This window comes from Psittacula echo, assembly GCF_963264785.1.
Source record: "Psittacula echo genome assembly, chromosome: 2".
In the NCBI taxonomy this organism is placed as follows: Eukaryota; Metazoa; Chordata; class Aves; order Psittaciformes; family Psittacidae; genus Psittacula; species Psittacula echo.
In genome coordinates, this window is record NC_137737.1 from 60530728 (window position 1) to 60549216 (window position 18489).

The 18489-nt window shown below is 59.6% G+C and overlaps 2 protein-coding genes across 4 annotated transcripts; both read right to left on the reverse strand.

Moving 5' to 3' along the window:
• Positions 1 to 4587: 4587 nt before the first annotated feature.
• Positions 4588 to 8847, reverse strand: LOC308216946 (uncharacterized protein; the record flags this gene model as incomplete). The annotated part of the gene is made up of 8 exons (XM_080609648.1): positions 4588 to 4823; positions 4931 to 5003; positions 5130 to 5189; positions 5287 to 5355; positions 5999 to 6263; positions 7885 to 8004; positions 8049 to 8235; positions 8835 to 8847. 8 exons carry the CDS (start codon positions 8845 to 8847, stop codon positions 4672 to 4674), a joined length of 939 nt encoding a protein of 312 aa, XP_080465774.1. The 3' UTR covers positions 4588 to 4671.
• On the reverse strand, positions 8125 to 12551 carry LOC308217447 (uncharacterized protein). 3 transcript variants are annotated; one of them, XM_080610521.1, is made up of 5 exons: positions 12348 to 12551; positions 11825 to 11951; positions 10726 to 10839; positions 10482 to 10580; positions 8125 to 10265 (listed from the first exon to the last, which is right to left on the reverse strand). In XM_080610521.1, the coding sequence occupies exons 1-5, from the start codon at positions 12486 to 12488 to the stop codon at positions 9025 to 9027; spliced, it is 1722 nt and encodes a 573-aa protein (XP_080466647.1). In that variant the 5' UTR covers positions 12489 to 12551; the 3' UTR covers positions 8125 to 9024. The 3 variants fall into 3 exon arrangements, with proteins under 3 accessions (XP_080466647.1, XP_080466646.1, XP_080466645.1); XM_080610520.1 differs by having other exon boundaries at positions 8125 to 10283; XM_080610519.1 differs by having other exon boundaries at positions 8125 to 10580.
• Between the last annotated feature and the right edge of the window lie 5938 nt (positions 12552 to 18489).

Here is an 18489-nt window from a genome sequence, read left to right on the forward strand (position 1 = left end):
TTCCCAGGAGCACCCAGCCCTGGGCAGGGCTTTCTCCTGATGTTGGCGCTGTCACTGCTGCAGAGCAGGGGTCTCCATTGCAGTACCCCCTCACCAGACCCGGTCACCACAGAGCTGGGCCATGTGGTGGAACCAAGGACCCCAGCATGGGGATGAGAGGCTGCAGGTGTCTGGTACAGAGGGTCTGGGCTTCGCACAAGCCGCAGTGCGGTGTGTCCAGGGGTGTCCTCCCGCTGCAGGGGATGCCAGGGGTTGGAATTTGCTTTCACAGTTACAATGGAGATGCCATCCGAGAGCTGCCCGCTCCGCAGCCTGGAGAGGTGCCTGGAGGAGCTGGCGGGGAGGGGATCTTGCCCCTCTGTTTCCCCAGCAAGCAGCCTCTATGGCCCCACTGAGAGGCATCAGGAAGAGCCCGGTGGTCACCAGCCTCTGTGTGGGAGGCGCTCACTCAGAGGTGTGGCACGGCATGGCGTTGTGCCCATGCTTTGGCATGGCATGGTGTTGTACCATGCAGCATGGCATGGCACTGAGCGCACGCCACGGCACAGCATGGCATGGTACAATGTGCACAGCATGGTATGATGTGGCATAGCATGGCACGGCACCTTGCAGTATGGCCTGGCATGGCACAGCATGGCACAGCATGGCACAGCATGGCGTGGCAGGGCTCGGTGCTGGTTTCCAGCATCTGTGGTGGCAGCAGGATGGAGCTGCCTGGACCTCGTGCTTGGGGGCTCGGGTACCACTCGGTGTCCCTCACAGGTGAGTGGCAGGGACGTGCTCTGCGCCTGGCAGTGATGGCTTGCCTTGGGCTGCAGGGAGGGCTCGGCCATGGTGAGCCAGGTCCCATCGGCTCTTACCCTGAGCGTGTCCCGCAGGCCCTTCGCGAGCCGTGGCACCGGCAGCTGCTGCCCGCTGCCGCCCGAAGGCTGGGGATGGTGCCGGGTGCGCCGTCACCGCGCCCAGCATCTCCTCCAGCAGCACCACCGCTGGGGAGGCAGCCCCCTGCGACATGGGCTGGAACAGGCGGCTCTGCCACAGCCCCGTGCTGATGGCGGGTGAGGGCTTGGGGGGGCCCTGGGGGTCAAGGGAGGATCCCCTCAAAGGGGTCTGGAGGGGATCTTGGGGTATCTCAGGGTGTCCTGGGAGGTCTCGGGTAGGTCCTAGAAGGCCTCAAGGAGTCCCAGTGGGTCCTGGGCATCCCTGGGGGAGGCAGTGCTGGGGCTGGGGTCCCACAGTGGGACGTTGGGGCAGGATTCAGTCGCTGTGGGGCATGCAAGGATGGGGAGGGGAGTGCTGAGTCCCAGTGTCCTGGGTGGGGAATGCTGCCCTGGGGAGCAGGGGCTTCCCTTTGAGTCTGGGCTCTGGGGGGCTGATCCCGGGAGGGGGACACCCATGTGGGGGTCTGAGCTTTGGGAGAGCACCCCAGGGGGCCAGGTCCCCAAGGAGCGCCCCTGCATCCCTTTGGTGTCAGTTCCCTGGGGATCCCCTTGTGCTGGGAGGGGGATGCTGAGGGCCCCTCCACCCCTCACGCCTCGGGGTGACGCCGCAGGGGGCTCACCAGCCGGGAGTGTGGGGCAGAGCCCCCTGCGACAGCTTCAGGAGTGCCTGCAGAGCATTGGCATCCCCGACCCCATCTGAGCCTGGCCAGCAGCTGCCAGTGGCACCGGGGGGGCTGTGGGGGCAGGCACTGGGGGCCACAGCCCCACTGCAGCAGGGCAGTGGCAGGGGGGGGCAGTGGCAGGGTCTCAGTGGTGCTTGTTGGTGTGAGAGGCTCGGGGCTCCAGGTGGGAGAAGGGGCTGGAACCCCTGGGGGGATGGAATGGCCGTGCTGGGTACATGGTGATGGCGGTTCGGGGCTGTGGTGCCATGCAGGGATGACCCCATGGCTCCAGATACCCTCTCCTCTGTGCCCCATGGTGCAGAGCAGGGCAATGGCCAGGCCTCAGCATTGCCCTGACCTGGTGGCCCCTTATCCCCTGGGGCTGGGACACACACAAGGCCCTGCGCCAGCAGTGGGAACAGGCAGCCCGATGGGATGGGCAGGTCTGGGGGGCTGACAGGTTGGCTGTGCCACTTCCCAGGGGTGACAGCACCGGCGGTGCCCCTACAGAGCCCCACTGAGACCCAAGCGTTGGGTGCATCCAGCACCGCCATGCGCAGGGACCCCCACCATGCCGGCAGCACCCGGCCACCTGCCCGTCCCCCCACCATGGGGACAGCGACCAAGAGACCCTTGGCTGAAGGTACTGGGGGGCTGGGGCCAGGTCGGGGGTGGCACGGGAGGGGGCACCGGGGCAGGGGCTGAGCTCCCACCTCCGGCTCGCAGTGGGTGCCGTGTCCCCAGTGGGCTCCAGCACGTGTCCCAGCGGCTGCACCAGGGCGAGCTCACCCAAGAAGAATGACCCCAGAGGGAGCATCCCAGCCCCACGGCAGCCCCTCGGTGAGGCCCAGCACCCGTGGGCTGCGGTTGGCCGTGTCCACGTGTCCGTGGTGGCGGAGGAGCTGGAGAGGCTGTGCCAGGGGCTGGGCTCGGTGCGCCGGGAGCTGTGCGGTGTGTGGAGCCGCCTGGCGCGGCTGGAGCGGGGCCGGGCGCGGGAGCTGCCTGCTCTCACCCGCGGCCACCGGCACCTCCGCTGTGCCGCCCGGTGCCTGCAGAGCTGGTGCTGGGCTCCGGAGACCGGCTCCCAGCTCCTCCATGGCACGGGGGGGGCCAACGCCATCAGCTCCCTGCAGACTGAGCTGCTGCCAGCCCTGGCACAGCCGCGGCTCCACGGCCTGCTCTGCTTCACCGACACGATGGTGCTAACGCGGGCAGCCCGCGGGTGCCCCCAGCCCCGCAGCTGGGCCGGTGCCCACCTTGCCATTGCTCCCATTGCCTGTCCCCACCATGCTGGGCCCGCCCTGGTGCCGGCCGCTTTGCCTGGAGAGCGCCTGCCGGTCATGGCCAAGGCCCTGTGGGGCTGTGAGTGAGTTCTGGGGGGTGCCAGATCCTTGCCCCGCTCCAGCGGTGCTGAGCCCCTGTGGCACTGCCCTGCAGCCCAGGGGCTGCTCACGGCAGACCCAGCCCTGACTCAGGAGGGGGTATCTGGGCCACACCACAGGGGCAGCCCCGCTCCTGGCCACTTGGAGTCCAGGCAGGCTCCTCCTGCACCCGGTACTCACCGCTGTGGGGCTTGGCCCCCCCATTCTGCCACCCCCGTGGGTGCCTGTGGTGCCCCCCCCCCAGCTCCCTGAATTAAACAGTGATTGAACAACGAGCCACCGTCTGCTCCGCAGCTCCTGCGTCCAGCGGCCCTGGAGGGTGCCGGGGAGGACTGGGAAGCGCCACACGTCTCATCCCCCGGGATGCAGGGGCAGGCAGGGCACGCTGCTGGCTGCGGCCATGGGGGTCCTGCAGCTCGGCCCCCCCGATTCCAGTGTCTCTGCCCGTGCTGTGCTCCCCTGGGCACATGGCGCTCATCGGAGCGGACGGGCCCCAACGCGTCCCACCTCCTGTGCCAGGCAGCTTCTTGGCTTGGGTGCCCAGCACTGCCGAGGGGCGAAGGCAGGAGAGGGGCTGCAAGAGCTGCGGAGCTGCTGCTGCTGCTGCCCCTGTGCCAACACTGAGCCCACTGTGGGGCCTGTGTCACCGCCTGGCGCATCAGTGCCGAGCCCTCGCTGCTCAGTGACGTGGTGACCTTTCTGTGTGTCCCCTGGGGCTGATAGTGGCATGTGTGTGTGTGTCCCTGTCACTGTCACCACTGTGCTACACCCCATGGCTCCAGCAACAGCTCCTGCGCATGGACTGCTCAGAGCCAACAGTCCTGTGGCTGCCATTAATCACAGAATCATGGAGCCATTTGAGTGAGAAGGGACCTTAAAAGCTCACCCAGTTCCAACCCCCTGCCACAGGCAGGGACACCTTCCACTAGACCAGGTTGCTCCAAGCCCCATCCAACCTGGCCTTGAACACTGCCAGGGATGGGGCAGCCACAGCTTCTCTGGGCAACCTGTGCCAGGGCCTCACCACCCTCACAGGGAAGAACTTCTTCCTCACATCTCATCTCAATCTCCCTCTGTCAGTTTAAAGCCATTCCCCCTTGTCCTGTCCCTACCTGCCCTTGTCAAAAGCCCCTCTCCAGCTTTATTGTGGGTGCCTTCAGGCACTGGAAGCTGCTCTAAGGTGTCCCCAGAGCCTTCTCTTCTCCAGGCTGAACAAGCCCAGCTCTCTCAGCCTGTCTCCATAGCAGAGGTGCTCCAGCCCTTGGAGCATCTTTGTGGCTTCCTCTGGACTTGCTCCAACAGCTCCATGGCCTTCTTGTGTTGTTGCCCCAGATCTGGGTGCAGGACTGCAGGAGCGGTCTCACCAAAGCAGAGGAGGAGTCAGGAGCTGCAGTCCCTTGTTGCTCTGCCCAGGACTCCCAATCCTGGCCACTGGAGCCCAGCCTGGTGCCCAGGGTCTCTGCCCTGGCTGGAGGACACGGCTGCTGCCTTCCCCATGTGGGTTCAGCCAAGCTAAGGTCATGTCCCAGACACACACAGACAGGACACACAGACAGACGCACTCACATGCTCTGGCTCCCTGGCTTTATTCAATGTCTTGGCAATGCAGGGCCGGGGGGCTGACCCCAGAAGCACTTCAGGGATGCACAGGGTGGTCAGTGGGGCTGGGCTTCCCCAGGCACAGGCTCACTCATACCCTGTGGATGGTGGGGGTGGGCCCCACAACTGCCTCAGGGCATGGCCTGGGGTTGGTTGGGCCCCTGGTTCTCTCCGGGCGTGGGGCTGTGCCAAGGCACCAGCTTTGCTCCTTGCCAGGCCGTCTGGGCACTCAGCACCTCCTGCAAGACACAGTGGGGGCTTCCAGGGGTACCTGTGACCCCTGTGTCCCCATCCCCAGGCTCACAGATGGGTCCTGGCGGGGGTCCTGGCGTGGCTCTGGTGTTACCTTTCGCGGCATCAGGATGGTGCCAGGATGTCTCAGGCTGTGCCGGTTCCTTGTCCTCCCTCCTGTCCCTCTCCTGTGGGAGCAAGCACAGTGTCACACCAGGTCTGGGGCCAGACTGACGGGGGGTGGGTTATGGCTGGGGGCTGCCTGTGGCACCTCCGGACCTTTCACCATCGTCCTCCACCGGCTCCGTACGCACCCGCCTGCGTGGCTGACCCTCATCATCCTCGCTGGCACGCCACGACATCGACCGCGACTCCTATGGGAGAGACAGGCGTCATTGGGGTGACACCGACAAGTCACAGCCACGTCCCCAGCCCCATGGTGTGGTGTGGCACAACCACAGCCCGGCTCACCTCGCTCAGGACGGAGAAGCACCCAGAGCAGGGTCTGTGTGGCTGGCGCCGGCCAACGCCGCTCGTCCCCTGCGAGGGAAGGGCTGTTACCGGCTCTGCTGGAGCCTGATGCTGCTTGGGGTCACTCTGGCCTCTCCATAAACACCCTGAGCCTGTGCTGGGCGGTGGGAGCACAGGCAGGGAGGTGCAGGCAGGGAGCACAAGCGGGAATGGTGGCTAGCCCTGGGATGGGGAAGAACCGCGGTGCCTAGGCCCTCCCCAGCTTCTCCTGGTCCTTCCCATCAGATACCCATCCCCTGACTACATTTTGGGTGTTTGGAGGTGATGTTCTCCCACTCTCAGCCCTGTCCCAAACCCTTTCCCTGCTCTCCCTTGGTGCAGTGAAGGCCCCATTCCCCCCACGCTACCTCCCTATACCAAATGTTTGCTGGTTGCGCAAGCCCTGGGGCTGCATGAGGAGCCCTGTGGTGTCAGCGCTCGGCATGCCAAGACCATCCTCAGCCCCACCAGCACCTGGAGCCGCACAGGGAGTCTGGGAAAGCTGCTTGCCTGGAATTTGGGCTGCCCCATATGGGGTTTTGGCACAGGGCGCTGGTGCCGGAGCAGCCGGTGTCCTCTGGGGTGCTGTGCACGGGGTTCCTCTCCCTGCAGTCTCCCCCATCCTGGTCCCATTATTCCCTGTCTTTAACCACCCCCTTCGTACACAACCAACCTTTCTCTGCTGTGTGACCTTCGTGTCTCCATGGTCAGCTCCGGCCACCACCATGAGGGCTGCGGCGGCAGTGAGGCCGCAGAGCAGCCCCAGCCTCATGGTGCTGCGGGGGCCTGGCTCCGGCTGTGCCACTGCTGCCGCGCAGTCTCCAGGCTGGACCTTGGCCCCTGATGTCAGTGCGGCGCCTGGGCTGGCCCCTGGCTGCCCACTGCGGTCGATGAGAGCCAGCTGCCACTGCAGGACACCGGGGAGGGGAAGGAACCCGCTGGGGATGGGAAGATGTGGGCAAAGATGGGGCAGATCCACCACCATGAAAATTAGGACGGAGAAAACACCTCCCCCCACTCTGACCATGACCCCACTCTGCAGGCAGCTCCATGGCTTGCTCCTCTCTCCTCCCCAAGGCACTGACACCTCTTGGGCAGGATTTGCATGTCTGACTGTGTCAGATGACACCCGCGTGGAACTGAGCTTCATGAAACACCAGCGGGTTTGTTTTTCCATAGAAGCTCAGTCACTCATTGCCCAGCTCTGGATTTTAGTGCTAATGCAGGAAGTGAATTTATCAACAGCAATTCCCAACCTGTGTTTCTGTCCCTTCAATAGACCCGTTATTCCTGAATCCATAACCATGGAAGTTGAATGTGACTGGACATAGAGTGTTGGATTGGTTATAACTAGGAAGGAAGCAGAGCTGCCCCTCAGCCCCTCTCATGTCCAAGGACTGTCTGGAACACAATGGGGGGAATTTGCTGATAAATTTCTGTGCTTTTCATGCAATATTTGGCTATAAACATAAAACCCCCATAGTCTTCATGCTAAAAAGTCCAACAGCAGGAGCAATGGGCGCCACAAGGGCTTGAAACCACACAACGTACACAAGAAATAAAGGGTCGGTGCTGGTTTTTAACCTAGCGTGTTTTCAGTCGGCCTCAGCACTCTGGGAGGCTGCTGCAGGTTGAGATTGGAGTTACAAGTGGCGGTGTTGGCTGAAAGTGGTTCCGTTGCACATGAGGGGAAGCAGGATGGGAAAAAGAGAGGGAATCACAAGAGAATAAAGACCATAAACCAGGCGGGTGAAGTGTGAACAGCTCAGGTCGACACCTCAGTGCGTGCCTGTCTGTTGCATGGGCAGAGAACCACAGGATTTACACTGGCACTTCTGTCTGTTTCCTCCCATTCCACCATGGGTGGCTCCCCTGTACCGAAACTCGTTCACTCCTTACATTCCGAACTGCGGTGGAGGAGAAGACCCCCCCCCCAGTGCTGGGACACGGGTGCTGGGGAGGGGACAGCCGCACACCCGGCCAGTTCCCATCGAGCCCCCGCCACGTTTCCAGCTCTGGCGGCAGCTCCACGCACCCCAAACCCGCAGTGTCCCCGCGCGAACCTCCCCGGGGCAGAGGGGCCGCCGCTCCCCCTGTAACAGCACGGCCCCGGTGCACCCCCGGGCCCCCCGAGGTTGCCTGACCCGCACCCAAGGGGCGCTGCGCGGGAGCCGCAGCACGGGCAGCAGCAGCGGGGCGCGACAGGCTGGAGGCGGGGCAGCGGCGGGGAACGTGTGTGGGGCTGACCCGCGCTTGGGGCTCCGTCTGAGAGGCACCGGGTAAGCCGGGCACTGGCTGCCCCGCAGTGGGCGCTGCTGCCCGCCCGACCCGGTCTCTGCCCGGCCCCGGTGCTGCGGGGAGGGGGGGCAAGGGACGACTCGAACCCCTGCTCCGAGAGGCGCTCGGGGCCTCCGACAGCCGCGTCCCTCGTTACCACGGCAACCGCGGGACAGGGCCGTCCCCGCGCATGTAAACATCCGCTGACGCACTTCCGGCGAGGAGCCCGCCCTCCCCCCCTCCTTGCAGCACGTGCCAACCTCCTGACCCGGACGTTCTTACCGTGCACCAGAACCCCCCGCACCGCACCGCCTCCCACGTGACACCCACTGGCTCCGCCATTGGCTGCTCCCATCGGCGGCACCATCTTGTGGTTGCTGCCCGCCGCGCCCAGGCCTGGGCCTACCCGAGAGGACTGCTGTGATTGGCTCAGCTCTGCATGTGACCCCCGCAGCGCGCTGCCATTGGGCAGCTCCGGGCCCTCTGCGGTGAGGAGGGGAGGGCCTGACGGCGGGTGGGACAGCGGGCGCAGCCTCAGGGTGAGCTCTGAGCTCCTGCTCCCGATGGACAGCGCAGCAAAGCCACCGTGTCCTGGCAACGTGAGGAGCGGCTGCAGGAGATGGGTGGTTTGGCCTGAGGAAAAGGGGGCTCGGGGGGACGTTATTGCTCCCTACAACTGTGTGATAAGAGGTGATAGTGAGGTGGGGGTTGGACTCTTCTCCCAAGTAACAAGCATTAGGACAAGAGGAAAGAGCCTCAAGCTGCACCAGGGGACGTTTAGGAAAGATTTCTTCACCAAAGGGGCTGTGAAGTGCTGGAACAGGCTGCCGAGGGACATGGTGGAGGCACCATTACCCTGGAGGGATTGAAAAGACGTGTAGACGTGGCACTGAGGGACATGGTTTAGTGGTGGACTTTGCAGTGCCGGTCTTTTCCAACCTGAACTATTCTGTGATGACAGGTTTGGGATCACAGTCAGTGGAGCTTATTAAGGTGAAAGTGTGGCTGTGGCTTGGCAGCGCCAGCACTCCATTCACTTCACTTCAGTTAAGCACGGGAAGCTCAGAAAGCCAGGCAGAGCAGAGCAGCCAAGCTCAGTGCCATGCACACAACGGGGAATTCCTCCTGCACACGGATAGACAGACCAGGGGACAATAACTTCAAATACTTTAATGAGAAGACAAGGAAGATCCCAGTGGTCAGAAAACCTCCTGCCCCTGCAGCTGGCCCACCCGCGCTGCCCATCTCCGTTCTCTCTGTCCCACTCATCCTTCCCTCGGCCTCTTCCTCTCGACAATCCCTGTTTCTGCCACAGGCACTGCACAGTTCTTCTCCCACTGGTCCCTCCTCTGCGTGTGTCTCACGGCATTTCCTTTCCCACACCACTTGTGGGGCAGTTTGGCTGCAGGGAGGAAGGTGCTGTCAGCTGTCCATGTGGATAATGAAGGGCCAGGTATCTGCATGCCAGCTGTAGCTGTTGAGATCGAGCTTGTGGCACATGCATCCAAAATAGTAGTCCACTGTCCACATCAATGTTTTGTAAGCAGTCTGCAGCGGTATCTGATCTGAGTGAGCAGGTTCCTGTTCTTTGGTGCTCTGGTTAACATCAGAGCTGCAGATGGGCTGCTCCTCCCTATGTGCAGACACCTCAGGGTGCAGCACTTTGCTACTCACCACCGCAGCAGCCTCTGAGGGTGGAGGCACAGGCAGTGGTGCAGGAGATGCCACAGGGGTGCAAAGAGCTTCTTGGGAGCTGATTCTGCTCTCAGACAGGGGCAGCGTGGCCTCACGCTCTGCAGGAGAACCAAGTGCTTCACACCTTCCCTCCATGGGGACTGACTCCACCTTGCCATCAGGGACAGCAGGCACAGGACTGCCAGTGCTGGAGGAGCGCCGAGGAACCCTCAGCCTCCTGCTGATGCGGGAATTGCAGCGCCACATAATCCGCTTGGCTTTCCTGATGATCCGTCTGATCTGGGCTCTCTGTGTGGCCAGCCTGTGCAGCACAGCCCGAGCTTTGCCACCCAGACGAGCCACATTACCAACCCTGGCCCTGAAACAAGTCCTCTGTGGGCGGCAGTACCCGTGGTCCTTGAGTGCGGTGCTGGCTGGCACCTGCAGCTGGCAGTAGCTGTGGTCTGTGGGAGGACAGGGCCCGGGGCCACGGTGCCAGCGCTGCATCACGCTCTGTATCACCCTACAGTAGCAATGGTCCTTCCAAACAGCCTCCTTCACATCGTTGGCACACAGTTCCCTGGGTCCCAGGAGGAATGGAGCTTCTCCAGAGGGGCACCGGTTTTCGTAGGTGCTCCTCTGACACTGCTCCTTTGGGTCACCGTAAAGGTGCTCCTGAAGATATGACTTGTGGTTCTGCTGTTCCGTCCAGGAATTAAGTGCGAGTTCTCTGCCTTGTGCTATGTTTGCTGTCACCCTGTGTTTATTCTCTGCTTCTTGTTCCTTCTTGGGCCAGACAACAGTCTGTGTGTGGTTTTCGCTCTGCACTGGTGCCACTCCTCTGCTGGCCACCTCCACCTGTGCCCTGCTGCAACCCATGAAACATCTTAGCTTGTTCAGGAGTGTTCCAGGCTGGAGATGACACTGCAGGCTCTGTCCTCCTGCTGAGCATGTGCTGGTGGGAGTTTGCCTTCTGCCTGGCTGGGGCTCTGGAGACAGGGGCCATGCTGAGGGGACGAGGAGGTAAGAAACCCCCCTCCTCCCCAGTTTGGGGCCACCGGGGCTCTGCTTCTCCAGATTCTGCATGGCCGGTCTGCCATAGGGCTGGAGAAGCACCAGTGGCACTGACCAGGCACAGCCAGATCCCGCTGCCAGCTCCTTGCTCCAGAGCCCAGTGGCAAGGAAGAGGAGGGACCAGGACTCACCTTGGCAGGGGGACTGTGCCCTCTCCTCTGGCACCTCTCCAGCACCAGGCCACCAGCCCCAGGGAGGCGCTTTCAGCAACCTCATGGCCCCAGCACATCCTGCAGGGAGAGCAGACGGATGGATGTCACTTTCCTGGCAGGGAAAAGTGCCCCTCCACGCAGCAGCTGTCAGGCAATGGAGGAAGTCCTGTTCACTGCCGGCACCCAGGAGTGGTCCTACAGGGCCTGGGTTGTTCCTGCTCACCTGGAGAGGGGCAGTCGGGGCCTTTCCACCTCGGTGGGCTCTGCGGCGAGCAGACCCATGGCTCCTCCCCACGCTCCATCCGGTATAAAATGTCAGGTTTGGGGCCTGTGTAACCTGGGGGGTGGAACAGAGTGTGTTGTTCTAACACAGACTGTCAGAATAAAATGTTGCCACAAGAAAATAAAGGTGTTCCCTGTGACATCGTGCTTCACTGTGACAGGAAGAGCCCAAGCAGACACGCCATGAAAAGGGGGGAAAACAGCAAGCAAGATGTCAGAGGTGCTGCCAGTGAGTGACAGCAGGCATGTTATCCAAAAGGACCTCGCTGTGCAATGAGGGGTTGGCTCCTCTGTACCATGCCTGGTGGGTGCTACCCCTGCCCTGCTGCAACCTGAGCACGCAGGAGAGGGGACAGAGTCACTGGGCAAGAACCACCCAACCCCAGGGCTGGTAGCTCAAAGGGCCCCAAAACCCGGCATATTTCACAGACTCCCAGACTGCTTTGAGTTGGAAAGGACTTAAAGCTTGTCCAGTTCCAAGCCCCTGGAACACCTTCCACTAGACCAGGTTGCTCCAAGCCCCATCCAACCTGGCCTTGAACACTGCCAGGGATGGGGCAGCCACAGCTTCTCTGGGCAACCTGTGCCAGGGCCTCACCACCTCCTTCTTCCTCACATCTCATCTCCATCTCCCCTCTGTCAGTTTAAAGCCATTCCCCCTTGTCCTGTCCCTACCTGCCCTTGTCAAAAGCCCCTCTCCAGCTTTCTTGTCGGCCCCTTTAGGCACTGGAAGCTGCTCTGAGGTGTCCCCGGAGCCTTCTCTTCTCCAGGCTGAACAAGCCCAGCTCTCTCAGCCTGTCCCCACAGCAGAGGTGCTCCAGCCCTCAGAGCATCTTCATGGCCTCCTCTGGACTTGCTCCAACAGCTCCACATCCACATTTTCCAGCACTAACCCCCCCAGCGCTACAGTGCTCAGCACAGTTATCCCAGATGTAGTTCCAAACGTGCCCATCAGTGCCTCAAGTTGCTGGAAGCAGCATGGTCCCAATGGGGTCTAGCATGCATGACCCCCCAATCCCAGATGTTCCAAGTGACGTTACCCAGGGATGTCAGGAGCCCATAGTTGTCCATCATGACGCTGCGGTAGAGCTCCCTCTGCCCTGCTGTGATGGTGTCCCACTCCGTGCGGCTCAGGTAGATGGCGATGTCCTCAAAGGTCAGTGGTTCCTGCCACACACACTCTTGGCACCCTCCTCCCTCACATGCAGGGGCCCATTCCCACAGGGCGGGGGGAAGGGTTCAGATGAGTTTTCTCTTCCAGGTGTTATTCTCACCCCCAGGAAGCCTCCCACTGTTGGGAATGCCAACAGAGCGCACACACCCAAGGGCATGGTCTATGGGTCATTGGGGACCAACCACAAGGCACTGCCCAGAGCACCAGGGATGTGTTCAGGGTGGCCCCATAGCTCATCCCCATGGAGAACCCCCATGGGGGGAAGCTCCATCACAGTGGCTGTGGGTGGGGAGGGGGGGGCAGCAGGAACCACCGTAGAGAGGGGAGTGTGGTGCAGGGCATCAAGGGAGGCAGTGTGGGCTCCCCCCGCCCCCGGGCCTTGCTCCTACCTGTGTCTGCCCCGCCATGGCGGGGGACGTGAGGGCCCTGCAGGGGTGGTCCCGCTCCCCGCTGGGCCCCAGGGTAGCGCCCCCCACGCCCGCAGGCTGCGAGCCGGAAGTAGGCCGCATGACATCTCCTCCTGCAGTCATGCCCTCATGTGTTTCCGGCCCGGAGCCACGCCTGCGCCCGGAAGTAGCCTGCGAGCACGTGACCCGCCGCCGCCTCTGTGCGGAGGGGCGTGAGCATGGGAGGATGTCAGCGCCGCCGCCGCCATTTTGAGAACTGCTCAGCCCCGTCGTGGTCACGTGATAGGCAGGGGAGCTGCCATTGGTCCGGCAGTGGTGGGGGCGGGGCGACCTCCGCCATTGAGTGGGTTGTCAGCAGCAGCAGTGATCGGTATGGGGTGGGGCATGGGGAGGAGCGCGTCCTGTGAGGGTGGTGAGGCCCTGGCACAGGTTGCCCAGAGAAGCTGTGGCTGCCCCATCCCTGGCAGTGTTCAAGGCCAGGTTGGACGGGGCTTGGAGCAACCTGGTCTGGTGGAAGGTGTCCCTGCCCGTGGCAGGGGGTTGGAACTGGATGAGCTTTAAGGCACCTTCCAACCCAAACCATTCTGTGACGGATTTTCCTGCACCTGCCCGTTTCCATGGTGATGGTGATGCGAGGGGTTAACCAATGCAAGGGAGTTAGGGTTAAGGGATGATTTATTAGGGGCTGAAACTGCTCGGTAAGCAGTGTAGACTGTTGATAAGAACCAGCTGTGCGGTTTAAACTCCCAGGGAGCATGCGCGACGACTAGAGGTAAAACGTGTAGGCCAGAGGTAAAAAGTTCAAGCCCGAGGAAGACTCGTTTACTTCATCTTGAGACCCTTGCTCACGACCACCAGGAGACACTGCACAAGCGCAAAGGACCTTTTAGCTCACTATCATATGAAGCAGGGATAGGACATGAATATGTATAGGCGTATTGTGTAACCTAATACATATGTATTAATTTAGAGAATAAATATAGAGGGAAATAACGCTGAGCTGCGCATGCCTTTGGAGGAGCGATCCCCCATGCGCCTCAGCGCTGAATAAAACGTACCTACTTTACAACTTTAACGAGTTGTGGAGTCTACCCGCACATCAATGGGGTGGTTTCTGCTGCTGTGGGGCAGCACCAGCCCCTCACTGATGGCTGGTTCAGGGCTGTGTGTTCAACTCAGGGGATCTGCAGTGCAGAGAACTCCCTCCCCGCGCACATCCTCTCCAACGCATGGTCACACTGGTTTAACCTCAGCCCTGTGTCTAGAGAAGGAAACCCACACCCTGCAGAAGGAGCCGAACTCAAAGCCCAGGACGAAGAGCACAGGTTCTTTGGTGAAGTGTTTTAAATCCTGCTTCTATGATTCCACAGGAAAAGAGAAGAGACGGTTACACCTGCTTTTGTGATTCTCATGGATCAGGAATACCGTCTTGGACAAGATTTCTCTCCAAATAAGACCTGAAAGTCAACAGAGTTGGACACTCCAGCTGCATTTCCATAGCAGCAGTTTAACAACTCTTTGTTTTCATGTTTGCTTGTACCGGTATCACACGCCAGGTCCTTATGGAGCATTATCTTCTCATGGTTGTCTGTGCCCTACAAATGTCTCGGTTGAAAGAAGGAAAAGGCAGTTCCCTGCTTAATTGTAACTCCAATGAAGTATTTCTTTTCCTCTAAACTTGTTACATGAGTCTTTCACGTATGGTTTGATTATTTAAGCTGGTTTTTATCCTTATTTTTCAGAAAGGAAATTACAATGGGAATAGAGTGGAATAGAATAGAATGGAAAGGAATAGAGTGGAATAGAACACAGTAGCATGGACAAGGCTAGATTAAACTGAACTGGAATGGAATGGAACAGAAGATAGGATAGGATAGGTTGGAATGGAATAGGTATTGAATAGAACAGATACTAAATAGAATATATCTTGAATAGAATAGATACCAAATAGAAAAAATATAGTGGAATAGAAACAGAATAGAAGTAGAACAAAGTAAAAAAAGAATACAACAGAATAAAATGGAATAGGATAGAGTAGAGTAGGGCAGGGTAGGATAGGGAAGGGGAGGGGAGGGCAGGGTAGAGTAGGATAGGGGAGGGGAGGGTAGGACAGGATAGGGTAGGGTAGGGTAGGGTAGAGTAGGGTAGAGTAGAGTAGGGTAGGGTAGAGTAGGGTAGAGTAGGGGAGGATAGGGTAGAGTAGGGTAGGGCAGGCTAGGGTAGGGTAGGATAGGGTAGGGTAGCGTATGGCAGGGTAGAGTAGAGTAGGGCAGGGTAGGGTAGGGTAGGATAGGATAGGATAGAGTAGGATAGGGTAGGGCAGGGTAGGGTAGGGTAGAGTAGGGTAGAGTAGGATAGGGTAGGGTAGGATAGGATAGAGTAGAGTAGGGGACGATAGGGTAGAGTAGCATATGGTAAGGTAGAGTAGGGTAGGGTAAGATAGGGTAGGGTAGGGTAGTGTATGGTAGGGTAGAGTAGGATAGGGCAGGGTAGGGTAGAGTAGGGTAGGGCAGGGTATAGTAGGGTAGACTAGGGTAGGGTGGGGCAGGGTATGGTAGGGCAGGCTAGGGGAGGGAAGGAGAGGGTAGAGTAGGGTAGGGTAGAGTGGAGTAGGTCAGTATAGAGTAGGATAGGGTAGGGTAGGGTAGGATAGAGTAGCATATGTTACGGTAGAGTAGGGTAGGGCAAGGTAGGGTAGGGCAGGGTAGAGTAGAGTAGGGTAGTGCAGGGTAGGGTAGGGTAGTGCAGGGTAGGGTAGGATAGGGTGGGATAGAGTAGGGTAGTGCAGGGTAGGGTAGAGTAGGGTAGGATAGGGTAGGGTAGGATAGGGTAGGGTAGGGTAGAGTAGGACAGGGTAGGGGAGGGCAGGGGAGGGGAGGCTAGAGTAATTCCAGTCTAAATGGAGCTGCCCTGTGTGCAGAAGCCAAAGTTGGGGTGACTTGTGCTTCTCTTTGCCTGCCCTGAGCTTCAGCACTCGTGGTGCCTGGAGCTACGTGCCTCCACAGGGCACCCAGTCTGTGGGACCCCTGTCAGAGGGCTCAGCCCCTGGGCTGGTTTCCTGCTGAGCCACCAGGAACTTTCACTGGGGTGACACAAAAGTCCCCTGCCCCTGAGCCCGGCGGCAGCTCCTTCATGGACACCGGCAGCAGGGGAAGGGTGACCTGTCCCAACACCATGCCCAGGGCAGGTGCTGCTCTGGCCTGAGGAAGAGCACAGCTCCCACAGCCGAGCATGGCCTGGCAGAGGAGGGCTTTTGCCATCTCCCTTCTTTCCAAACTGTTCCTCTTGTCTCATCACGCAGGATAAGCATTGGGTGGCTTCTCCAGGACAGCTGGCAGCAGTGGTAAATCAAGGTGCCTGGGCTGCACTTGGCACCATAGTGGGATCGTACCAGGTCAGGTGTGCTGGGTTTGGAGTGGTTTAGTTTACAGTGTCTCTTGGAAATACGTGGTAAGTACATGAGGACTCCCTGGGCTGGAGAGCAGCGCGTGGCCCTGGAGCAGAGTGCTCTGTGTGCCCAGCAGACATGGACACACTGCAGTGGATCCAGCAAATCCAATCAGGAAATCAAAGTGTCTGACAGACGGGGTGTTGCGTAAAGAGTGTAGAAATTTGGCAGCAAACCGCCCCTGTTGTGTTCCAGCCCGTCCTCAGAGGTGACAGGGGCTGGGGGCAGCTCAGCTCCATTCCTGGTTATAACCAATCCGGCACTCTATGTCCAGTCATGTTCAACATGAAATTCCATGGTTATGGATTCGGGAATAACGGGTCTATTGAAGGGACAGAAACACAGGTTGGGAATTGCTGTTGATAAATTCACTTCCTGCATTAGCACTAAAATCCAGAGCTGGGCAATGAGTAATTGAGCTCCTATGGAAAAACAAACCCGCTGGTGTTTCATGAAGCTTGGTTCCACCCAGGTGTCATCCGACATAGGCAGAGGCTCAAATTGTACCCAAGAGGCATCAGTGCCTTGGGGAGGAGAGAGGAGCAAGCCATGGAGCTGCCTGCAGAGTGAGACCGTGTTCTCATCCTCTGCCATGGGAGAGCTCAAATGCCCAATTTATACTTTGAGAGACATGGAGATGAGAGTCAGTTTACCTTTGCTGCCCTCATAGGTGGTGTGGGGAGCAGCCATTTTCTCCCTTTGGTGTATTTATTGTCTGTAGATGAGGGATAAGAGAGTAGATAAGGCTGCTCAAGGGCTGTGGGTCTTGCACAAGAGTGGAACAGAGCCATGAAATATCCTTAGCATCTTCCACCTGGCTAAGGCAGCATGAAGGGCCATCCAGCCTTCACCTGATCATCCCTGTCAGGTTGTTGCCGTTAATCTCTTCATCACATATGTCATGGCCTCAGGCCTCATTCCTGCATGGGGAGAGGCTGGGAGAGCTGGGGCTATTCAGGATGGAGAAGAGGAGGCTGCAGGAGATCCTCTCCTCACCTGATGGAGACTAAACGGTGTCCAGTGCCAGGCTGAGAGGGCACGGGCACAGCAGTAACATGTGAAATTAATCCCCACAGGATCCCGGACTGGTTGGGTTGGAAGGGACGCTAAAGCTCATCCAGTTCCAGCCCCCTGCCACAGGCAGGGACACCTTCCACTAGACCAGGTTGCACCAAGCTCCATCCAACCTGGCCTTGAACACTGCCAGGGATGGGGCAGGCGCAGGTCAGAAATACTGGCCGTGCCAATGACCATGATATCTTCACCACCAGCTCATGATCACTGGCTTGATTGCAAGCTTGGACTTGAACACGCGTTCCCTGACGAGGTTGGTCTCAGTGGTGCTTTTCCCTGCCCTGCTCTTCCCAACCAGGAGGAGGCTCATCCCCAGGCCCCTGCCATCCCCAGGGGCATGCTGGACGTCCATGGCTGCAATGGACACAAGCAGACGTACGTGACTCCTGTTGGTGCCACGGTGCTGTCTGCACCAAGTCCCCGGAATGTCCCCCAGGAGACCCTCCCCAGCTCGGGTGCCTTCCTGGACAAGCAGGCAGGGAGCTGGTGGCTGCCACAGACCATGTGCCATGGGACCGGTGCTCTTCAACAGCTTTGTCAGTGACATGGACAGTGGGACCGAGCACCCTCAGCAAGTTTGCTGACAACACTGAGCTGTGTGGTGTAGTCAACAAACTGGAGGGAAGGGATGGGATCCAGAGGGACCTGGACAGGCTGCAGAGGTGGGACAGTGCCAACTTCATGCAGTTCTACACAGCCAAGTGCAAGGTCTTGCACATGGGTCAGGGCAATCCCAAGCACAAACACAGGCTGGGGGAGACTGGATTGAGAGCAGCCCTGAGGAGAAGGACTTGGGGGTGTTGGGTGACAAGAAGCTCACCATGCCCCAGCAGTGTGCGCTTGCAGCCCATGTCCTGGGCTGCATCACCAGCAGCGTGACCAACAAGTAGAGGGAGGGGATTCTCCACCTCTGCTCCACTCTGCTAAGACCCCCCCTTGCAGTCCTGCATCCAGCTCTGGGGCTCCAGCACATGAGGGATGTGGAGCTGTTGGAGCAAGCCCAGAGAAGGTCACAAAGATGCTCTGAGGACTTAAGCACCTCTGCTATAGAGACAGGCTGAGGGGGCTGGGCTTGTTCAGCCTGGAGAAGGGAAGGCTCCAGGAACACCTCAGAGCAGCTTCCAGTGCCTAAAGGGGCCAACAAGAAAGCTGGAGAGGGGCTTTTGCCAAGGGCAGGTAGGGACAGGGCAAGGGGGAATGGCTTTAAACTGACAGAGGGGAGATTGAGATGAGATCTGAGGAAGAAGCTCTTCCCTGTGAGGGTGCTGAGGCCCTGGCACAGGTTGCCCAGAGAAGCTGTGGCTGCCCCATCCCTGGCAGTGTTCAAGGCCAGGTTGGATGGGGCTTGGAGCAACCTGGTCTGGTGGAAGGTGTCCCTGCCCGTGGCAGGGGGTTGGAACTGAATGAGCTTTAAGGTCCCTTCCAACCCAAACCACTCTGTGATTTTATGTCCTGGAGCCCTGGATCACCCTCATTACCTCTGCATGCTGCTTTTGGTGTGTGTGCCGTGCTGCAGCCACAGCCACAACCATGGCCCAGCACAGGCTGCAGCAGCTCCGGGGCTGAATCCACCACAGCCACGCTGTCCTCGGAGCCTTATCG

Bases quoted from the DNA above. Each gene is read 5' to 3' on its own strand.
- LOC308217447 (XM_080610519.1), bottom strand. From the start codon at position 12,488: ATGACTGCAGGAGGAGATGTCATGCGGCCTACTTCCGGCTCGCAGCCT. The intron at 10,840-11,824 runs GTAACGTCACTT...TCCACCCCCCAG, and splicing joins TGGGCTCCTGACATCCCTGG to GTTACACAGGCCCCAAACCT. The intron at 10,581-10,725 runs GTGAGCAGGAAC...CTCTCCCTGCAG, and splicing joins CCCCGACTGCCCCTCTCCAG to GATGTGCTGGGGCCATGAGG.